We start from the raw sequence: 18,184 nt of genomic DNA, 5'->3' as shown, positions 1-18,184 counted from the left end.
TCAAATAAATTGCCTAGGGAGGCTGTGAAATCTCCATCACTGGAGATATTTAAGAGCAGGTTAGATAGATATCGATCAGGGATGGTCTAGACAGCATTTGGTCCTGCCATGAGGGCAGGGGACTGGACTCAATGACCTCTCAAGGTCCTTTCCTGTTCCATAATTCTATTATTTTTGTGCTCCAGCTCCATGTGGGGATCCCAGGGAGGAGGGCCTGGAGCACCAGTGCAGGGGGGAGGGGGAGCCCTGGACCTGGGCAGTCAGTTCCAGGCAAGCCAGGGGCCAAATGTGGTCCCTGGGTCTGAGGTTCCCCACTCCTGTGCTAGACAATACTGAGTTCCCGTGGTCCAGCAAATTCTCTGGCTCGGCACTGGTCAAGTTCCGAGGGTGCCAGACTAGAGAGGTTTAACCTGTATTTAATTTTACAAAGGTAATTGGTGAGTTTTTATGACTTATTTATTTAAGAGATGTTTAATGTATTTCTATAGACAAGACAATTCCAAAAACCTTATGTCCCCTACAGCAGAGATTCAAAAAATACCTGTTCCAAAATGGTGTTTATTCTCTCTACTTCACAGTCGATTAAGTATCTTTTTTCCTGTCGTCTGTCCATTTCCTCTATGATTCTCCTAAATTCCTGAACATCCTTTATACTTCCGACGGACCTGGCTGTCACCTGCCAGTTGTTTTGTACTGCTGCTTCCATAATTGCCTGAAGAATGGAAAATCCTAGAGAGGAGAAAAATACAATGCAATCATTTAATGAAACAACCCCCCTACTTTAAATATGTGAGAACAGGTTAAAAATTATATAGTCTGAAAATAAATATAATAGATAGTAGCCTGCAATCAGTTCACAATCTGAACAACAAAATGCAGTGTGCTTTGTGTTACCCTGGTGTCAATTTTGAGCAGCTCCATTGACTTTAGTAGAATTATTCCAGAAATAAGTCATTGAAATTGGTAGCTGGCTTAACATGGCAGCTACGTCTAGACTGGCATGCTTTCTGGAAATGCTGGAAAACAAATCTGAGCTCTCTACACTGGCCCTTTTGTGCAAAAATGTTGCGCAAAAGGGACTTTTGCCCGAACGGGAGCAGCATAGTATTTCCGCAAGAAGCACTGATTTCTTACAGTAAGAAGTCAGTGCTTTTGCGGAAATTCAAGCGGCCAGTGTAGACAGCTGGCAAGTTTTTCCGGAAAAGCGGCTGATTTTCCGGAAAAACTGGCTAGTCTAGACACAGCCGGCCTGTTTATGGTTTTATTAGGGTCCATGCCAGCTAAGGGTGTAACCTTAAAGTCCTGACATGGACAAAGCTCTCATTAGAATAAGGAGATGAACAGAATTCAATGGGAGATTTGCCTAAACAGAGACTGCGGGAATGGGTCATTAATTGGAACAGACCCAAGCACTGAATGCATGGATCCCAACTAAGTCACTGAGCTGGCTAATGGAGGTATGTACAGGCAGTCCCCGACTTACGCGGATCCGACTTATGTCGGATCCGCAGTTACAAACAGGGCTGCCCCAGAGTACACGGACTGTGGGACCTCGCGGTCCTGCCGCCCGTATACTCTGGGGCTTTCTCTGCGTCTCCCTGGTCTGCAGACCAGGAAGACGCAGAGCAAAGTCGCAGGGGGGCTCGGGCAGCGAGGCAGCTAGTACGCCCCTCCCCCCCCCAGCAGACTCGGCTTTTCTCCGGACGCCTGTGGCAGAGCAGCTGGGGTGCTGCTGGTTGGTCCCGCAGCGCCGCTCTGGGCGCTACTGGTCCAACCCAGCAGCACCCCAGCTGCTCTGGTCCTGATTCAGCCGCTGCTGGTCAGTTTCAGCAGCAGCAGAATCAGGACGCCTGAGGCAGAGCAGATGGGGTGCTGCTGGGTTGGTCCAGTAGTGCCGAGGAGCGGCGCTACTGGAGCAACCCAGCAGCACCCCAGCTGCTCTGCCCCAGGTGTCCTGATTTAGCCGCTGCTGAAACTGACCAGCGCTGACTACAGGAAGCCCGAGGCAGAGTTGCTCTGCCCCGGGCTTCCTGGAATCAGCTGTTGCTCAATTTCAGCAGCAGCTGACTTGGGGACGCTTGAGGTTCTTAAGTTGATTCTGTATGTAAGTCAGAACTGGCGGTCAGTTTCAGCAGTGGCTGAATCTGGACGCCAGTTCCGACTTACATACAGATTCAACTTAAGAACAAACCTACAGTCCCTATCTTGTACGTAACCCGGGGACTGCCTGTACTGAAGAGCCTACTTGTGAATAGCCACTTTTGTGTCACGAAGTATTTTAAAATCTGGACTGCAATAGTATTAACCACCCTTTTAAAGCTTATATTAAGGTAACACTGACTCATTCAGCAGCCTCAACAGAGCAGCAAAGCAGCATGAAATGAACAAAGAGCTGCACAGTGGGAAATCTATGCAAACAAACTGCAGTTCATTCCTTGTGAACAACTGTGACTGAGCTGCAGACAAACTTGAGCAAAGAGCCATGAGCTAACTGTAATGAAGCTGGGAGGGAAATCTCCTCCCCAAAGCTAGGTGCTCCCTTTATGTGGGAGAAAAAGGGCACTGATTTGTGCTCCTTGTCTTGCAGTATTCAGTTTATGTTTACTGATCCCTTTTTTTTAGGAGATTGAGAGTGTAGGATATTTTCAATTCTGTCCTATTTAGGAGAGTTCTATTCAGATAGCATAGCTCACCGACTTGACAGATGAAATCATGCACCTACTTGGATTCCAATGGAATGCATCCATTTCAGTTCTGAGAGGAGTATCTAAACAATTTATTCATATACTTTTATTTCAATAATTTATTTATACTTTGGGGTCACACTTTAGAAGCGCAGAATTCCTTCATGTATATTCTGCAAATGTGCCGATGCATATAAATATATACACACACATTTGCTATGTTTTGTTATTTATATTTTAACATGGAAATTTACTAGTGCTTGAGGACAAACTGCCTCACCCACTTTTTAGACTGAAAATCCTTTTGAGATATGCAGAAACAAAGCACGGAAAGATCTGAATGATACTAGTTGCTATTCTGATCTCAACTATGATATTTCAATGTAATGGTGTTTTTGCTACTAAATAACTAGGGCAAGAATCCAGTCTCATTTATACCTGGTGTAAATTTGCAACAATTCCATTGACATCAATGGAGAATCTCCGGATCGTTAATGGTGTGACTGAAGGAAGAATCTGACCTCTGCTGCTCGAGCCTGCATGTAGAGCAATAGTAAAACTTTTCATGAGGCTTCCCCCTTCCTCTCAAAGTGCCCACATGAAGGCTACCTAAAGCTCCCTGAGTATTATTGATTTTCCTTTTGTATGGGTGCACATTAGTGTCTTGTTAAAGGTGGTGACAATTTATACATGCTCTGGCCGGGAATCTTTTCTGGCATCTCCTTTCTACTGACACTATTGAAAGAGAGGCATTTACATATGTATTGCATAAACTCAATCTTCCTCAACATCATATTTAACAAAGATAGATGTGATGTCTCAGAAACTATTATGATTCCACTGTATGCAGGAGGAAATTCATGTATAAGACTAAGATACTCAGTATCTTACAAATGGTGAATTCTGGTATGGAAATGTCACGGCTGGTGACAGACTTCCTTGAGTCCTGGGCAATGTGTGTGTGTGTGGGGGGGGGAAGCAGGATGTTCATCTCTGGGCCCCCAAAAGGCATGGGCCTTGAGCAAAAGGATCAGGACTAGGGGCAGCCAGCCCGCGTGTTGCTGAGACCATGCTGCACCAATCCCAGCCTGGGCTCAGCGCTTCTAGGACCATGCCTTGCAGGGTTCCAATGGCAATTTAAAAGGGCCCAGAATTCTGGGCCCTTTTAAATCACAGGTGACCAGGTCAATGCTCCCTTTGTTCCCCCCGCCAATACGTGGCTCTGGAAAATGCAAATACAATTAACAGGAATTTACAAATGTTTTGTACATAAAGATTTGCTTTTATAATATTTGTTTCTACACAGTAAGAACTATTTACACCTTTCAGCTTTACATCGTTCATTTATTGTATACATATAAATCCTGTATTTGAGCTAAACATACGTTGAATACGTTAAAATACGTTGTTCCATAATCTTTAGAAATCTTCCAATCAAAATGTACAAATAGTTTGAGTATATGAACATTCTCAGCCCATTTAGGAACCTGAAAGAAATGACATTGCTCTTTTTGTAAATAAAGATACACAAACCTGCCCTAAGTGAAGGGGACTGAACTTGGTGACCTCTCGAGATCCCTCCCAGTTCTAATATTCTAATCTACAAAACCCTTATGGATATTCCCGAAGAACTGAGTTAAAATGAATACACTGGAAAGCAGATGCTTTACTAAGATTTCAAAATAATGCACACTTGAAAACATAATCTCAACAATGCACACAAAATAACGGGATCTAAATTGTAACTCAGGAAATAGATCTTAGAGTCTTGGTGGATAGTTCTCTGAAAATATTTGCTCAGTGTGCAGTAGAAGTCAAAAAAGCTCACAGAACATTAGGAACCGTTAGGAAAGGGATCAATAAGAAGACATAAAATATCACAATGACCCTTCAAAAATCCATGATATACCCACATCTTGTAAACAGTATGTAGTTCTAGTTGCCCCATCTCAAAAAAGATATAATAGAACTGGAAGAGACACAGGGAAGGCCAACAATTATTGTTACGGCACAGCTTGCATATGAGGCGAAATTAAAAAAGACAGAATTTTCAGCTTTGAAAAGGCTTTGAGGGAGCGGGGGATGAAAAATGATAGAGATCTATAAAATCATGAATGATATGGAGAAAGTGAAAGTGTTATTTACTCCTTCACATAACAAAAGAAGCAGGAGTCAAATAAGAAAATGAATTGGCAGCAGGTTTAAAACAAAGGAAGTACTTCTTGACATAATGCATAGCCAGCCTGTGAAACTTGTTGCCATGGAATGCTGTAAAGACCAAAACTATGATGGCATTTAAAACAGAATTAGTTAAATTCATGGGGGATAGGTTCTTCAGTGCCTATTAACCAAGATGGTCATGGATGCAACCCCCATGCTCTGGGACTTCCCAGTCCCTGACTGCCTGAATTTGGGAATGGATGATGAGAGATGGATCACTTGATGATTATCTGCTCTGTTCACTCCCTCTGAAGCACTTGGCATTAATCATTTTCTGAAGACAAGATACTGGGCTAGATGGACCCAATATGGTTGTTCTTATGTTCATGTTACCCAGGCAGTTTGGTCTCTGTGCTTCCTGGTTTTAGATGATGTTCTGTGCAGGTTACATCTGACTTAACCAAAATCAGGATATCTTACAAGAAAGCTGTTTCATATGCGGTATACCTAATTGTATGTGGGCACATGTGCGCATGCACATGTGTGCTTTGTCCATTTCAAAGAAGAGTGAGGAGGTTATTCAACAACTTTTCTCTGATGCATGTAAACACAACCAATTCCAGCAAGAAAGAATTCCACTATCTGCCCACCACTTATGTATACATTATGAACTGTTTGTCCTTATCTTTAGGAACCTCTATGGCAGTATCCACTTCTGCCTTTGTGATCTCATTTCTCCTGCCTTCTCTCGATTTTTCTCTGCACTTTGCCACTTGTGGTGTCCTCTTCTTGGTCCTTCTCTTCCTTGCCTCATACACATTTGCTCTGCCTGGGACAGTATACCCATCTCTCCCCACCTGACTGATTCTCCATTGCTTTATAAAAATAGCACAAACCCTACCTCTTCCACATTTTCAAGAAGCCATCAGCCCATTCCTGAAATCGTGGCATTGATTACTCCCTACGCTTTGACATCTCTCTATGCCAGAGTTTCCCAAACTATGGGCCACGGCCCGGTACCGGGCCGCGGGAAAAAAATACCGGTCCTCAGTATGGCTGGTGGCTGCCGGCAGGGCCGGCCTTAGGCCGATTCGGGTCCCGCACCCCTGAACCCGGAAGTGCCGGCACGTCACAGAGCCGGGGGCCCTGCTCCACCATTATGTGGAGCTGGGTCTCTCCCCTGGCTCTGTCTGGAGCGGGCCCGGGCCCGAGCGCATCCTCCTACCCCGCCCGCAGAACGTCCCCGCCATGCACGGCTCCTCCTCACCGCCTGCTGCTGCCCATGTGCGGCGTTGCATGTGGGCGGGGAGGACGCCTGGGCGTGAAGTGATGTCACGGCCCAGGATTTTAAAACTCTTCGGAGGCATGTGGCAGGGCCACGGTGCCTCCGGGTTCGGCCTCCGGAGCCTGAGCGCAGCCTCTGGCCCCGCAATGTGGAAGGCAGAAGGTAGGGAACGGGCTTGGGCGGCGAGGAGGCAGTGGGAGGGGAAGGCACCAAGGGACAGGGTGCAAGAGAGAGAGACAAATGCCAGGTGGCCAAGTGCAGACAATGAGGGAAAGGGCATGAGGGGAGGTGTCAGTGGGAGGGGGACAGGGTGATGCTGGGAGAGCAGAGGAGAGGGGAAGGGCATTGGGGGCTCGAGGAGGAGGTGCTGGGGGAAGGCTTGAAAGAAGGGGTGGGCATGAGGAAGGCCAGGATGGAGCAAGTCATGTGTGAGGGCACAGAGGGCAGGAGAGGAATGGGGCAGAGAGTGGTGAGGGGGTGAGTATTAGAGAAAAAGAGGGCAAAGGGGACAGGGGCAGTAAGGGAAGGGGGAGGCACCACAGGAGGGTGCAGGGCTAAGGGAAGGTGCAGGTGCCAGGGGATCCTGGGGTGAGGAGGAGGGGAGAGCTGGCCACTCGAAGCAGCAATGGATGGGGGAATTGGGGCAGGCTGGGAAGGCTGGGAGGCCGGTGGAAGCAGGGCTGCTGGGGGGTGCGAGGTTGGGGGCAGGGAGAGAAGCGGCCGCCGGAAGGAGGGCTGGACGCGGGCAGTGGGGCTGGCCAAGGGAGATTGGGAGGAGAAGCAGGGGAGAACTGGCTGCCCGGGAGGGGGTTGGGGGAAGTGGGGATGGCCAGAGGTGCAGCGGGGGGAGCAGGAGGGAGGAATGAATCGGCCTGCGGGGGACTGACTCGGCATATGTAGATCTTGGGGCGCTGCCCCCATTCCTCCCTCCCCCCCATAAAGCACGAGTTAATCCAGTCCGGGGATTCTATTGTCCCGCCCACACCCCCACACCTCTCGAGTAGTTGCAAACTGACTGGCTTGTAGACACACTCATGTAGCCTGAGCACATTTACCAGCCAGGCAGTTCGAAACTACAAACTGATACATCTAGTAATAATAAAACGTACCTAATGAGAAAATACCAGAGATGTTATATGTCTGGTATTTTCTCAGTTTGTTTTTTATGTGTTTATATTTTTGGGCTGCAAAAAGCAGTACTGAAAAAAAAGGGTTCCAACTAAAGTAAAATGTTTGGGAAATCCTGGTCTAACCAGCTTTCTGTCTGTCTTACAGTCCATTTATCCAATCAATATTCCTTAACTTGCTGGCAAGAATATTGTGGGTGACCATATCAAAAGCTTTGTTAAAGCTGGCATTGGGGTTTTGGGAGGACCAGAAACAACTTATTTGAATAGTCATCATTTGATTAATGAATATGCAAATGAACATTACTGGTCCTCCAAAAGTTCGTGAATGGATTTACTGGTTCCCGTGTCAAAAAGTTCGGGAACCCCTGCTCTATGCCTATTGTCTCTGGCAGCATCTTACTATAATGTAAATCATTAAAAATATGAGACATTTGCATGAACAACACGTTTTCAACTTCAGTTGTCTTTTACCCTTGTGGACGCTGCTATATATAGCAGAAGAGCAATTTTTTTTTAAAAAGCTTTGTTTGTCTGAGCGCTTCTTTGTTTAACTTAGCAGCTTCTTGTAACTTGAACACTCTAATTCACTATTTCCCCCCTTGTTTCTCCCCCCCCCCCCCATTCCCTATTTATTCTTGGATCTGGACTTTTTATACTCCATTCATCTGAAGACGTGGATTGCACCCATGAAAGCTCATGATACCACCTACATGTTTTGTTAGTCTTTAAGGTGCTGCTAGACTAATCATTGTTTTTTTTTAAAGTTTTTCCAGTAAAAAATGCAATTGTCCATGGGATTCTCTCTGTTACAGAGTGAATGGGAAAATGTCACTTCCAGTTCCTTGCATATCCATTAGTGAGCCAGTGTATCCCTTCCCTTTCCTGACAAATCTATTTTAGTGTGATAATTTCACAGAAGATACTCTCATACAACAGAGTGCAGGTGCCTAACTCTCATGCATAGCTTTAATTTTGTGAATCCCTGCAAGGAAACCAGCCAGCTATAGAGTGTCTTGCTCAGTTTTGCTGCTCTTTGTATGATAGGCATTGGGTTGTACTTATAGGTAGTTACAGGGCAACTAGTGTTTCTAGTTCAATTCTGGTCAGTGAGCAAGCCATTTGGAAAAGGTTTTGTTACCAGTTTGTTTAAGTTCAGCTGTTCCATATAAGAGTTAACCAAAGAAAATAAATATGAGCTGAGCTAAAGGAAACTGCTCTTTTAGGTGATGACAAACAGGATAAGATTTTAAAATGTGTTCACTGAGACCACTACTAAGCCCACATCAGAATAAACTTCTTCTCATCCTCTAACTCAGACTAAAGTTTAACATTCAAATAAGTTAATGTCAGGATTCTTCTGACAGTTCCAAAGATATTGGGGATATCCAAAATCGAATCCTTGTCTTTATCGACTGAGTGAGCTGGAGGCAAAGGCAGAAGTAGCCTTTCTTACAAAGTGAACAAACCAAATATAAGCACCCAGACTCCTATTCAGCAAAACCCTTGGGCATGTGCTTATGTGAAACAGGACCCCAGAAAGGTAAAGCAAAGGCTGGAAATGGATTATTTGCCACTACAGCTGTCTATGCATGTTCATCAGAGTTGTATCCTCTGCACTTCCCATGGGTGTAGCCACATTTCCTTCTCTAGCCATACTAAAACAAAGAAAACCAGTATTTTCACTCTTCTAAAGGGAAAGGAGAGACTACATGTTATGCACTGTGTCTTCTGAGATGGGCGTTTCTTGGCTGGCACTACTGACTAGATAAAGACGGCATTTCACCCACTTCTATTAGTTCCCAAAGCACATGAGTCTCCTTTTCACATCCAGCTAAGCAAGAATCTTCTTCTTGAACAGCTTATTCAACCAGATGGAATTTCACATATTCTACATGACTAAACTTATTCTTGATCAGATAGCAATGATCACTGAAAAGAGCATCTACAATGATATAATGGAGGGTAGTGGACCATACTGGAATATTGTATATCATAGCATGAAACTCTTTATGACTCAGACCAAAGAAATTAGTGCAAAAGTTAATTTAAATAATTGATCCTCTTAATGGACAATATAAGAGAAATCCTAGCCCTCAGAAATGAAGGAGCATTAATTTGCAATCCCCTTTTCTTCTGTGTTAGTAAGTGATTTTTAAGGAACATAATTTCAAATGGGAAACATGACTGTGTTTAAGCCAGATTTGTGTGCACGAATCTGTGTATTGGTGCTTCTAGTTAACTCTTTTGCAGGCAAAATCAATTACTTAGAGGTAAAGAACTATGCTTTGAGCCCACAACTAAACTGCGGGTACCCAAATGCGCACCCATAATTGGCATGTGCAAACGGAGTGACAAAAATGAGGCCATTTTTGTGAAAGTTTCCTCTTAATATCAAATATGAACGTCATGATGTCTATTTACACCTAAAATCTACTTAGAGCACTAGAAATTTAACTGCATTTGGATATTCCGACTACTTATCTCTGAACCCAGCACTAGTTTAAACACCCATAAGGAAAAGCATTTATCTAATATTGGTAGATCTGAATAAAATAATGAATCTATCATTCTAAACTAAGCTGCTTATCAGACCCTCGGGGAACAGAGGAGGATGGGCAGGTGTGTTTTGCATACAGAAAATAAGAGGAAAAGGTAACAATGTTTTTTATATGTTTCAAGAATGATTAATACTTTTATAAAGGAGTCGGTCAAGCAAGGAATCACTGCCATCCTGTACACTAATACAAGTCTTAGGCAATGCCTAGGTCCTGCAGTGTTCTTTTATTCTAATTACATTTATTTAAGCTCAGTAGCTTGACTTATTAAATAAAAGAAGGAATAATTTCATTTCAATTGTTTCTTACCTGGCCATTTGAAATGTGCCAGCTATTTTGGTGTTACACAAACCACTTGAGCAGGAAGCTTATAAACCCTTATGTTGTCTTTCACCTTTCTTTCACCTTCTATACCACTAACTTATGCTCTCTATTGTCTCTCTCAACATGAATTACATTACTGCCCCTTCCATCCATAGACCCGGAAATTCTTACAAACATAAATGCCAGTTTGGATGAGTGAAAGTGAATCTGCCTTACCTTGCCAGCTGAAGGAAAGTTTGCAGGAACCATCTGGTCTGCATTTGCTCTGGAAGAAATACAGCTAAACATGCAGGATTTCAAGTCTACCGCATGGAACAGTGTGCATGAAAAAAGAAATCTGCATGCTCAAACATCCCTATTTTCTTAGTGACTGTGGTTCACTTTAATCTGCATTTTTTGATAATGAAGGGCCTAACATCACCACTGCATTACTTCAGATTTATGTCAGCGCAACATCGGAGCTGCACCATTATAAACTAGTGCGATCCAGAGGAGAATCAGGCCAGAAGACTGTAAGGATCAAGGCCAAGTGAAGATGTGGTATAACTGGCCTTGTCATTTTGATACAATGATAATGCTGGTGGGACAACGTGGAACAAGTCACTTTGGGTCTCACTTGAACCCACTTTATGATCTAGAGTTTATGAAAGGGGCAAATCCATGTTTTTAATCTTTGCTATGGGAATCTTTCTTTAAATGTTTTCAAAGGTGTAGTAATAATCAGGCAATTCATAATTTTCTGAATGCAGGTTGGTGTAATCCAGAGACTGTTTGAAAGCAGACTCTGTTGTGTTTGAAGGAAAAAGACCAAAACAAGCAGGTAATGACTGCCCAGGGACGACAGCAAAACTAGCACAGGAAACCAGTGAAGGGAGTAATAATAGATGTTGAGAAGTGACAGAAGGTGAAGAACACTGTGCTATCCAGTGGGCAAGGGCTGTAGGGTATTCCCAGAGTACTTGCTGCCAAGAATGTTGAGAACTCTTGATACTGATGCTATCAGAAAGCTGGCAAAGGTAGCAGTAAGGGCATTCTGTCACTGGAGGATGCAGAAGTCTGGAAGCTATGAGTTCAGAGGCAGCAGCGAACAGCCTTCCCAAAGGGAAAGCCATTTAAAATGTGAACTATTAAATGTTAACGCTTCTTTAGCATAATAAAATTAATTAAATTTGCAGCTGTTCAAGTTCCAAATAAAATGTATTAAAATAACATTGTTTCAGAGGAAACTTTATCTGCCAAACCTTAGGACTGTCACCCTTCAGCAAAAGAGACTGATGTTAAAAAGGCCAGTGCAGTGTAATAAAGATCATTGCCTACAACACATAGCAGAATACCAGATTTTGGAATTCAAGTCCAACAATATTTCCCCCAATCACAGATTTCTTTGTGTGTCCTGAATTATACACCTATACTGTGGCCATGTTGAAATGTAATTCCTTCAGCAGTATGAAACCTTTATCCGCATGGATCATTCAGCTGATACCAATATGACCACAATATTGGACTGAGTCACTTGGGGACAGGATCCTACTGAGTGCCAGACTCAGGGGGCCAGATTCATTCTTGGTGTAACTTTTGCCGGAAGAAGGACTGTGAACAGTGATCTAAACAGTGTACTATTTATTTGCAGCTAGCCTAGGAAAGATCCTCAGAGGAGCAAGGCCAAACAGTTATTTTATTTTAGAACCAGGCTATGAGCTTGTTTAGTTGGAAGAAACAAGGAATGTCTTCATAATTTGTGGATACATTTCTGGAATGAGATCAGCTGTATAGATAAGACTTATTTCTTATTCCACTTTTCCCCCACTGGGGGAATGAGACTTATTTGTTATTCCATTTCACCCCTCCTCCTTGAAACTGAAGAAATCCATAAACACTGTAATATAGGCAGGCATGGAAGTTAAGCTGTAGAAACTCAGTACAATGTAGAAATGTGCATAAGACAAAAGAGAAAAAACAGGGAAGAAAGTCTGCTCGATCTGGTGAGTGTAGCTCATGACATCAACCTACAATGTACAAAATCAAAGAGGGCAAAACCCCCTGGGTTGGCTAGGACTTAACTGACAATGCTAATTACTACATGTTAAGGAATATATCGCACAGTGTTTACATATTTATCTAAGCAAAAGAGGGCTAATTAGGGATCATGCAGTTGGCAATTAGCAGGTTAGCAGATAACCTAGTTTGCTGTACAAGACAGCTGATCTGCATTGCAGGAAGAATGTGTGCTCAAAGGCAAGACTTACAAAACTCAGTCCAGCAGCTTTCACTTGGGGACAGGATGCCACTGAGTGCCAGATTCAGGGGGCCAGATTCATTCCTGGTAGAACTTTGTTGGAGGCAAAGGTATGATGCCAGGGAGAAATTTAGCCCATAGTACCGTTCGGAGAAAGGCAAGAGATGAAAAGTCACCATGCTAATGAAGCTTAGAGAGATATTGTATTAGTAGACACCACTCTCTACAGAAAACCCACTGACTCATACAGTTACCTACATGCTTCCAGCTCCCATCCAGAACACACCATACGATCTATCGTCTATAGCCAAGCCCTTCGATACAACCACATCTGCTCTAATCCCACTGACAGAGACCAGAAGCTTCAGGATCTCCACCAAGCATTTATAAATCTCAACTACCCACCCGGAGAAATAAAAAAGCAAATTGAAAGAGCCAGACGAATACCTAGAAACCATCTACTTCAAGACAGACCCAAGAAAACCAACAATAGAACACCACTTGTCATCACCTACAACCCCCAACTTAAACCGTCCAACACATTATCAATAAACTACAGCCTATACTGGAACAGGATACCATACTCCAAGAGACTCTGGGAGACAGACCCATAGTTTCCTATAGACAACCAGCTAACCTCAAGATGATTCTTACCAACAACCACAGGACATACCACACTAAACGAACCCTGGTACCTTCCCTTGCAACAAACCCCGTTGCCAGCTTTGTCCACATATCCATTCTGCTGATACCATTATTGGACCTAACCAAGTGAGTTATAAGATCAAAAACACATATTCCTGAGCATCCAGAAATATAATTTATGCTATCATGTGCCGAAAGTGTCCGTCTGCTATGTACATTGGACAAACGTCTCAGACACTTCGCCAAAGGATTAATGCCCACAAAACAGATATCAGACAAGATCACAAAGAAAAAACTATTTCTTGCCATTTCAACCAGAAAGGACACACTCTCAATGACTTAACCACCTGCGTTCTTCTACAAAGACCTTTTACATCTGCACTTGAAAGGGAATCCTCTGAACTGTCATTCATGTTAAAATTCGACACTCTCCGGGGGGGCGGATTGAACAAAGACCCCAACTATCTTACCCATTACCAGGATAGCTTCCCCAATTATCACCTCTAATACCATTAGCTCACAGACATCTAACTTTCCCCACCTCTAATATCATTAATTCACAGACACTTACCTTCCTTCCTTTCCCCCCTCCTGCATCCCCCTTCTGTTCTGAAATGTGATTTGTCCTTTTCATATGTGTTCATTTTTTTTAATTGTATCCTTTGGTATATATGGTTGTGACTATTTTCTTCCACTATTTGATCTGAGGAAGTGGGTCTGGCCCATGAAAGCTCATCATCTAATAAACCATCTTGTTAGTCTTTAAAGTGCTACATAGTCCTGCATTTTGCTTCAGCTACCCCAGACTAACACGGCTACATTTCTATTACTATTGTATTAGTAGGTTTTGTTATACAATTGTGTTTCATTGCTAGAGAGGGCTTGACTGGGCCTGGTCTCTAGGAGCGCAGGGCAGGCACAGTGCAGTAGATCTCACCAATGCTCCATAAACACAAGGGCTGTGTCTACACTGGGCAACTTATTCCGGAAAATCAGCCGCTTTTCCGGAATAAGCTGCGAGCTGTCTACCCTGGCCCTTGAATTTCCGGAAAAGCAACGATGCTCTACTGTACAAAATCAGCCGCTATTCCAGAAAAACTATTCTGCTCCCGCTCGGGCATAAGTCCTTATTCCGGAACACTGTTCCGGAAAAGGGCCAGTGTAGACAGCCCAGTAGTCTTTTCCGGAAAAAAACCCTGATCGCGAAAATGGTGATCGGGGCTCTTTTCCGGAAAAGCGTGTCTACATTGGCCACAGACGCTTTTCCGGAAAAAGGGCTTTTCCGGAAAAGCAGCCTGCCAATGTAGATGCTCCTTTTCTGGAAAAACTGAAAACGGAATAGTATTCCGTTTTAAGCATTTCCGGAAATTCATGCCAGTGTAGACACAGCCAAGGGCTGTTCAGGGGCTGTGCAATTGCTAGCCTTCTATGTGCAGAAGAATGTGGGAGGAGCCACAATTGTTGCCCTTCTCCACACCAATCAGCTCCCAGGGAATCCTGAAACGCTGTGCTTTCAAGGGCTCCTGTGGGAGCAGAGGCTCAGTGGCTTAGTTTATATTATATGTACATTACACAAAGTTCAGCTTTGAATTCAGATACAGAGAGAATATTCTGGTTACAATACAAAGGAGCATATGTCATATCAGATGTTCTACCATCATTCAACATCCAAAGTCCTTCACCCTAAGATTAATAATGCTTGGCAGTTATACAGCGTTAAATGTTGCACTTTAACTAATTTAGCCTCACAGAACACGTGAGATAGGCAAATGTTATTTTTCAGATAATAAAACTGAAGCAGAATAGGGAAATGAATTGCCAAGGCTGTATAAGTGAATTAGTAGCAAGGACAAGATTTGAATTCATGACCTTTGGATTTCTAATTCTGAATTTATTTAATCAGATCAAACTCTACAGTATAGTTGAAGGTTTTCTTGCTGTTGTTTAAAGATCAGTACATATCTGCTATAAACAGTATTGATACATTACCCATAGAAATGCTACAACAAAAGCACTACTATATTTCTTATAGAGAACATCTCTTTGATAACCCTGCTTAATTAAGTAAATACAATAGCAGATTGCCAGCAGTCAAGTCAAACAGGATTTTGATTTAAAAATGTATTAGTTATTCCAAGTCAAAATAATACAGTAGGAGAATTAAAAAAATAAAGTGTTGATCAATTACTATATGGCTTTCTGTACAGTGGCCAGTTTTTCCGGAAAATCAGCTGCTTTTCTGGAAAAACTTGCCAGCTGTCTACACTGGCCGCTTGAATTTCTGCAAAAGCACTGACTTCCTACTGTAAGAAATCAGTGCTTCTTGCAGAAATACTATTCTGCTCCCGTTCAGGCAAAAGTCCCTTTTGTGTAAAGCTTCTGCGCAAAAGGGCCAGTGTAGACAACTCAGATTTGTTTTCCGCAAAAAAGCCCCGATTGCAAAAATGGCTATTGGGGCTTTTTTGCGGAAAAGCGTGTCTAGATTGGCACAGACGCTTTTCCGCAAAAAATGCTTTTGCGGAAAAGCGTCCATGCCAATCTAGACACTCTGTTCTGAAAATGCTTTTAACAGAAAACTTTTCCGTTAAAAGCATTTCCGGAAAATCATGCCAATCTAGATGCAGCCTATAAGTAAAAAAGGGGGAAAAGACTTTCCTAGCATAATAATTATAAGGAATAGTCAGAGCAGCACAATAATGAATTCTTTTCAAATACTGTACACAGGAAACTTTTATCCACCTATCAACAGCTGAGGAATTTCAAAACTGAAAATAAAATTGACACTATGTAATGCAATTCTCATTTGAGGAACTAAAAGTGTAATTTCAATACATGCTGTAATCTTATAATTATAATTATAGATAACACATTGACTCCTTGTGCCATGCATTGGTCCTTTTAGCAAAAGTGTACATGTCTGTTCTTAAAAATATATCTAGAAATTAATGTTTAAATAATTATAAATATTATTCCTTTGAAGAAATAGTCATAGGTGATTATTATAATCAGACTGTGAACAGAAATAAATATTCATTACAAATACAAATATGTTAACACGGTATGCCTAAGAAAAGTGTCCTTTAAAAAAAGTCAAACTTTATGCTGGTTGGATTGTCTTCAAACACTGTAAAATTATTCTTGCTATCTGACCTTCAGTCAACCACATTAAAAACTATTCATCCCTCTACCTTACCTTTACCTACACTTTGTTTCTCAAACTACTTGAGCAAACAACTCTTTTACCTTTGATAATTTTCATTAACTGATACTTCCAAAGTCTGTCTTCATCAGCATCTCACCCTTTGGTAACCAGAATTTTAATTGCCCTTGCAGCTGGAATATAACTTATCTATCAACACGTCAGTTAATTTCCTTTTATTTATTCTGAACACCAACAATGCAGTAATCAAATATTGAGTGTTTTTAATACTCTGAAATTTAAATGAGTTTTATGATAATATAAATGATAATTTCTGGCTCCTTACTTGCCTTCTATGTGTACTCAGATTTACTCAATTTTGACATTTCAGTGAATCTGGGAAGTGAAGATCTTGGACAGACTTCTGTACCTACTCAGTTCAAACATTGTTCAGAATGCCACCTACAGAATCTTGCTGACATTACAACCTGCTTCTTCATGTTATGACTTTGGAGGTCTTTTCTCCAAGCAATGACCCAATTTATACCTCTGAGCTTATGATGAATAATGGGATTACAACTCACACTATAGAATATACTGGGGATGTAAAATCCCGTATAATTGGCTAACCGGTTAAATGTGAAGTAAACTTCACGTTTAACTGGTTCACCAATTAACGGGGGTTGCTCCAGCCCAAGAGGGCTGGAATGCCCCCCCCCCCTTCCCTCCACAACCGTATGGAGCAGCCCACTGCTGCAGATAGGAGTGTTCCAGCTCCTACTAGTTAACCGGAACCAGTAAGCATCACCCGTTAAGCTGGTTAACCTTTCACATTCCTGGAATATACCACCAATAGGCTCAAGACAGTTTGCTAGGCTTATATACAGCACTGAAAGACAAATGTATGGAAACACATTCTTCTCCCATTACAATCTCATTTTCCTGTGCAAATATTAGATAGCTGATTCATTATGTTACAAATCAAAGAAGTTTCGCAGTAGGTCCTTCTTTCTTACTAACAAGCACATTTCATTTCTGCTACTTTATTAAATGCACTTTTCTTTTTTGCAGGTGTTAAAGGAACAGTGACTATACAACTGTCAGAACTTGAGCCTCAAAGGGAGAAGAAGTCTGTTTCAGATAAACTGTATTTGTAAGAAAGACATGAGAAAATTTCACCATCAATATTTTTTCATGTAAGTTCTGTGTCTGACCTAAAAATCTGAGTGCAGATCCAGTTTTAAACCAACTTTGGGCATGTTCAGTTCAGGGGGCTTGGTTTGGCAGATTTTATATATATAACAAAATCTGAATCCAAATCCAGACTTCTCCACATAGTCCCGAGCTGATTGGATTTGAGAGTTTGGACCATTTCTACATTATAGACATTTAGCTGGCTGATGGGATTTTTTTCAGCTGTGTTACACTATTCATTTCTGTGCCTTTGGAAATGATTTTTGTATGAGCAAGGATCAAGGAATTCCGATGAATAAAAAATAACAGTGTTACAGTGTTGTCTGGGCTTGGAGAGCGGTTGCCTAATTCATAGCCTGGTTAAACCCTGGTTTAGAAATACCATGGTGAGGGACTTGGTGAAGGTAATGAAATAGAATTGTAGTGGCAAAAATAGACTGTTAGTGTAAGCAATACCAAAGACTCGCCCTTGTTTCAGACGAGCATCTCAACAATAACTGTTTCTACACATAAAATTGAGTAGCAGAATAGATTTGACAGGCCATAGCTATTAAAATTGTTCCCAATATTAGCATGTAAGAAGTGAACACTAGTAGGACTTGAAGCAGAATCAACAATAGGTCAGGAATTTTGTAAGAACTGTTGGCCATTATATCTTAGCTAAGAACTGCTGGATAAATACCAAAATGACAAAACACTGGAAGCAAAGGAAAATGCACCACTTAGCCATTCATCTGAAGAATACCACATCAAAGAGTGGCAAACAGATGTTTTGTTTCTGTAGCAAGTCATAAGATGCTGGTTGGAATCTGGCCAAAAGGTTTATTTGATT

At 42.2% G+C, this 18,184-nt stretch overlaps 1 protein-coding gene across 1 annotated transcript in view; it reads right to left on the bottom strand.

Moving 5' to 3' along the window:
- The window catches only part of GRIA3 (glutamate ionotropic receptor AMPA type subunit 3), a 253,895-nt gene that overhangs the window by 138,155 nt on the left and 97,556 nt on the right, over positions 1–18,184 (bottom strand). The window contains exon 4 of the mRNA XM_075940981.2: positions 542–729. Within this exon, the coding sequence (XP_075797096.2) occupies positions 542–729 (188 nt within the window). The remainder of the gene's footprint in view (positions 1–541; positions 730–18,184) is intronic.

Source organism: Pelodiscus sinensis, chromosome 13 (assembly GCF_052426305.1).
Source record: "Pelodiscus sinensis isolate ZL-2025 chromosome 13, ASM5242630v1, whole genome shotgun sequence".
In the NCBI taxonomy this organism is placed as follows: domain Eukaryota; kingdom Metazoa; phylum Chordata; order Testudines; family Trionychidae; genus Pelodiscus; species Pelodiscus sinensis.
This window is presented reverse-complemented; position numbering and strand designations above follow the sequence as displayed.